At 49.6% G+C, this 5,640-nt stretch overlaps 1 protein-coding gene across 2 annotated transcripts in view; it reads right to left on the reverse strand.

Moving 5' to 3' along the window:
* CUNH12orf43 (chromosome unknown C12orf43 homolog) overlaps positions 1-5,640 on the reverse strand; it is a 10,889-nt gene that overhangs the window by 3,718 nt on the left and 1,531 nt on the right. For both annotated transcript variants that reach the window (XM_045296786.1, XM_013006442.2), the window contains exons 2-3: positions 3,200-3,242; positions 2,542-2,640 (exon numbers count right to left, since the gene is read on the reverse strand). In XM_045296786.1, the coding sequence (XP_045152721.1) occupies positions 2,542-2,640; positions 3,200-3,242 (142 nt within the window). The remainder of the gene's footprint in view (positions 1-2,541; positions 2,641-3,199; positions 3,243-5,640) is intronic.

Below are 5,640 nucleotides of genomic sequence, written 5' to 3' on the forward strand. Positions count from 1 at the left end.
GGATGGAGTCCTCCCCCTAAGGCCCACAGGCACGCTCCAAAGCCCTGCGCAGGGAAAGCAGCCCGGGGGCGAGCACAGAGATAGGCGCCCAGGGAGCTGGTTCTGACTTGAGCCTCTACCACCCAAGTTGTGGCCCCGGGAACCGTGGGCAAGGTCTGCAGGCATTTCTGGTTGGCATGGTTATGGGGAATGGGGTGCTACTAGTAGGAGGAGGCTAGGGCTGTTGATAACCATTCTATGATGGAGAGAATTATTCGGCCCACAATGTCAACAGGACCGAGGCTCAGGGGCCTGAGATCCACTGGGGTATGACCACGTCCAACCTCTTCAGAAAGAAATGCCACAAAGTGCAGGTAACAGTCAACCATGGCTGACAGCCTAGGGAAATGTCCCATTGGAGCAGGCTGTCTTGCCACGTGGGCCTTGCTCCCCATGAAGTTAGGCCTGTGTCCCTCCATCCACCCTCACCCCGTGAGAGCACCAATTGGCCTTCTTGCACACATCTGCCGTGTCCACGAGGCAGAGGGGCTGTTGCGGATGCTGCGGGGGTTCAGCCTAATGGGATCTGGTCTCATGATTGATCTCAAAAGAGCACCTGGCTCACACATGATGGAGAAAAATACAGAATTCAGACTTTCTGAATTCGGGAGGTTGGATAAACCGAGGTCACCTCTAAACTTAAACCCAAAAGACCCCATGGAGCCTTCTTCAAACCAAACAACACTTTCACTTCACTCACGACAGAAGACCAGCCTTGACACTGCTCCTTTAAGAACGACCCATGGGGCTCCAGTGGCAACAGCGCCTTGAAGGGGTCTAGGATTCAGGGAGCAGTGAGTTCATGCCCCATTGGGGCACCTTAAGAGGTGTCCCATGGCAGTGCTGAAAGAAGGCACTATGGCCCAATGGATGTGAGGCATGCTGTGCGGAATGCCACACAGGCCTCTCAACGCAGAGATCCCAGTCCGCCCGTCCTGCTATTCATGCACATAGGCATGTGGAGATCACAGGGCTCCCCACGCAGGTGTGTGGTTGGGCTCCTTTGTTCCTCCAGTTGCCCTTCGGGCTTGTACCCTTTGCCATCTATTTCAGAAATACCAACACCAATGTGTAGACGGTACTTGAACTTCTGTTGGAAGTGCATGGAAGAGGAGGGGGACATGACGATCGGCACACAGAAAGCACTCCCCAAATACTGATAGTTTCTTGCCCTGTCTGGGTGAGAAGGCGCTCCTGCTTCCTGGGCTTCCTGTCTTTCTCATGGAAGCAGGATCATGGAAGCAGGGAAGCGCAGGAGCTCTGATAAGCAGCCACTGCTTGGGAGTGGCCCCCTGAGCTTGAGGACTCAGGACCACGGTCTCAGGGCACATCTCAGTGAACTAGCATAACGTAGACCACAAAGACAATGATCTGTACCTCACTTTGCTAAGTGGTTACCAGGGTCTTAAACACTTGATGCAACTATTGGTCTCCCCCGTCTGGAGCAGAGAAGAGCGAGGACAATCAAAGACTCAAGAAAAACATTCGAGCAAGGACTAATGGACCACACAAACCACAGCCTCCACCCCCCACCAGAAGAACTAGATGGTGCCCAGCTACCATGACCGGCCATGATAAGCAAGCCCTGGACAGAGGGGGAGAAAAAGGTCAAACAAAATCCACACTCATAGAAAAGACTACACTTGCTGGTCTGATAGACACTGGTGGAACCCAAGACTGTGAAGCCTGGACAGCCTTCAGACCTAGAACTGAACCCACCCCCAGGGCTCACCTTTCGCTAAACGAGAGGCTTGTAAAGTGTAAAGTGAACAACAACACTTGCAGCACGTGCTTCTTAAAGCGATCAGCCAGGGGAGACTAAAAGGGCAGTAGTTACCCCCAAAACAAAGCTCAGAAGGCAGGAAGGGGCAGGAGAGATGGGCAAGGGCAAGGGGGAAGCCAGGGAGGGAACAGGAAGGAAGAGTGCCGTTACATTGAGCAGCATGCAACTAATGTCATGAAACAAAATGTGTATAAAGTGTTGGATGGAAATTCACTGGCTCTGGAAAACTTTCAGCTAAACCACAATAATATATATCTATTGAATCATTTTACTGGGGCTTGTACAACTCTTATCACAATCCTTACCTCCATCCATTGTGTCAAGCACATTTGTACTTATGTTGCCATCATCATTCTCAAAACATTTGCTTTCTACTTGAGCCCTTGGTATCAGCTCCTCATTTCTCCCGCTCCCTACACACACACACACACACACACACACACACACATTTTAACTTGAAAAAAGAAAAGAAAACATAGCTTGGGCTTTGGAGTCAGGTGCGTAGAGGTTTTCAAGTCCCAGCTCTGCCCGACCGCTCTGTGACTTCAGGTAAGTCTTTCCCCTGCTGACGGTCTGCTGCCCCATCTAGAGGACGGGGACGCCACCAAGCCTGCCTGGCTGGGTGACTGAGTGCAGCGAGATTGAGCGCGGACATCCACACTCGTCACAGTGTAACACGGGCAGGAGAAGGGAGGGGGGTGAGCTTTCGTGTCGTGTACCTGTCCAGTAACGCTCTCAGCTTCTTGGCCACGTGGGCTCGGAATTCAGGGGTGGTCTGAAGCTCATTGCCGTCTTGTTCGTGCTCATCCACCCGGTGCCTTCAACACACACACAAAGGGACCGTTACTGCCTGCCAGTTCACAAGCTGCCCCCTTAGAGGCAGGAACGCTGTGTAGCATGTTCATTCTGGGCATTAGCTTAACATCTGCCGCCATGAAAATGGGTCTAGCCTAACATCCACATGTTCAAATACCAACAGTCATAAAGATAGCACAAAATAGGGCAGGGTTTCCTTTGGTTACACAGAACGGGTCTCCCTGAAACAGTGGACACAACGGCAGCTAACAACCACAGTCTAGCATCTGGCACAAGGAGCCCTGGTGATGCAGTGGGTATGTGTTGGGCTGCTCACTGTAAGGCCAGCAGTTCAAAACCACCAGACTCTGTGGGGGAAAGACAGGGCTTTCCATTCCCATGGAGCTAGAGTCTCAAACACGCACAGGGCAGTTCTAGCCTGTCCTATAGGGTCGCCACGAGACGGCATCGCCTGGATGGCAGGAGTTCTGAGGGTTGTGTCTCCTTGTTTTGGAACATCTGGTGCGCAGCAGGGGGTCAGAGTGTTGCTGGGTGAGTGAAACGTGAACCCAAAGTGACTACCTGAGGCTCCGGGGAGTGGCTGGCAACGGGTTATTTCCAGCATCTGTGGAGATAATGAAAATCAAGAGGCGTTGACAGAGGAAACACTGACAATAACATAATCAGTTGTGTGCCAGGGCACAATTTTAAGCGATTTAACAGGTGCGACTTGTAGCTGCGTCTGCAACAACCCCACAAGAGGGATTATCGTGAGCCCGATTTTACAGAAGGGAAAGCTGAGGCGAGATGTAAAATAACGCAGTCCGAGTCTGATAGCTGGTAAGGTCAGAGTGGAGGCTCAGACCCAGGCTGCCCAGCTCCAGAACCCTTCTCTTCAGCACCAGGCTGAGCGGGCAAGTCTAATCGGCAATGTGAGTCCAGAATGTACGGAGTGCCTACTATGTGGCTGGCTGTGTGTTGCGTGCTGTGGAGGACAGAAGGGGCTTCTCTGTTTACTACACTTTACAAATAGAAACTCCGGAGACGCCTGGCCCGAATACCACAGGTCTAAAGATTAGCCAGATGTCGTTGCTGAGCAATTTGACAGATCGCCCTGCCCTCGGGGGGCTCAAACCCCCCCCCCCAAGTAAAATATAAAAATGTGGTTGCTCTTGGTAGGTACCATCAAGTCAATTCCGACCCTAGCAGCCCTCTGTGCAACAGAATGAAACACTGTCCAGTCCGGCGCCATCCTCACAATGCTTCCTCTGCCTGAGCCCCTTGTTGCCGCTGCCCTGTCCATCTATCTCCTGTGGTCCTTCCTCGTTTCGCTGCCCCTCTCCTTTACCAAGCCTGATGTCCTTCTCCAGGGACTGGTCTCTCCAAAAATGTAACACTGATAATGATAAACGTATTAGGAAAAAGCAACCACAACAAAGCAACGGAGGAAGGGCAAGTGCTGGGTAGAGGTGTGACTTTGTAAGGACGGGCAGGGAGGGCTTTGCTGACAGGGTAACGTTTGGGCAGAATGGCTCTCTGGGGGAAGAACATTCCTGACAGAGAGAAGAGTAGCTGGATCTTGGCTCAAAGTAGAGATTACCAGAAAGATCTTTACATGTGTTTCACTGATTGGCTATGCAAAGGCATTTGACTGAATCCATTCTGGGTAATATCTCAAAGAAGAAAAATTTTGGACTCCTAATTGTCCTCATGTGGAAGCTGAACATAGACTCAGAGGCAATCATTCAAACTGGACAAAGTCACACTACATAGTTTAAAATCAAGAAAGGGGTGCATCGGGTGTATACTTTCACCAGACGTATTAAATCTGTATGCTAAGCAAACAATCTGAGAAGCGGAATGACGTGAAGAATGTGGTACCAGGATTGGCGGAAGGCTTATTGCCAATATTCAAATGACACAGACTTGCTTGCCAAAAGCCAAAAAACTTGAAACACGAATAATGCGGATCAAAGACTACAGTCTTCAGTCTGGATTACACTCAATGTAAAGAGGGAAAAATCCTCGCAATGGGATGAATAGATTAACATCATGATAAATGGAGCAAAGACTGTAGTTGTCCAAGAATTCATTTTACTGAGATCCACAGTCCTCAAGGGTGCAACAGTCAAGAAATTACATGATGTATTGCATTAGGCAAACTTGCCTCACAAGACCTCTTTAAATTGTGAGCAAACATGTTATTCTGAGGACTAACGGGTGCTTGTCCCAAGCTATGGTGTTCCCAATGGCCTCATGTACATGGGGATACTTAATAATGAATAGGACGGAGGAAGAATCGATGTACTTGAATTCTGGTGCTGACAAAGAATGTGAAAGGTACCAACGACTGCCAGAAGACCAAAAGAAGCCACAGCCAGGATGATGCTTGTCTCACACGTCATCAGAAGAGACCAGTGCCCGGAAAAGGGTCCGGTCACATGACTAAGTACAGCAGCAGATGTTTCTTCCATTTGCAAAGCTTACTCCGCCCATCTCCCTGCCCCATTAAGTGATGTCAGCCCACTGGAGTTATCCACACCAACCAGAAAGATGAGCTGAGCGGGAACCCTCCTGCCTAAAAGAGTCATAGACATCCCAAAGGCTTAAAGTACCCGAGATGATTCTGTGTTCTCTCTCTTGATTCTGCTGTCAGAAGAGGCAGGCCTCCCCTCCCCACTTATCTGCCTGCTCCTCCTTTCCTCACTGGTTGGTTCCCTGCAATAAAAAACAAACAAACAAAAACTGGCAGGCAGAGACGGCAGCCAGGGAAGACCCCATTAACTCCTTCTTCGCCAAATTCTATTGTAGTTAGTGAGTCTGTATTAAACCTAATTTTCTCTTCATTTACATAATAGTGACTCTTGTGAACTTTATACTTTTAAGTTAGCCAATTCTTGATCTGGCTATTCTAAACTCCTTTCATTTCATTTCCTTGGATTTCCTGTTCCCTATAAACATCACCTCCCTCAATAAACCTATTAATTAAAGCTCTCCCTCTAACTCTCCTCTCAGAGACCTAA

The sequence above is a fragment of the Echinops telfairi genome, unplaced genomic scaffold (assembly GCF_000313985.2).
Source record: "Echinops telfairi isolate 266 unplaced genomic scaffold, ASM31398v2 ScPeMD7_7412;HRSCAF=8450, whole genome shotgun sequence".
Taxonomy (NCBI): domain Eukaryota; kingdom Metazoa; phylum Chordata; class Mammalia; order Afrosoricida; family Tenrecidae; genus Echinops; species Echinops telfairi.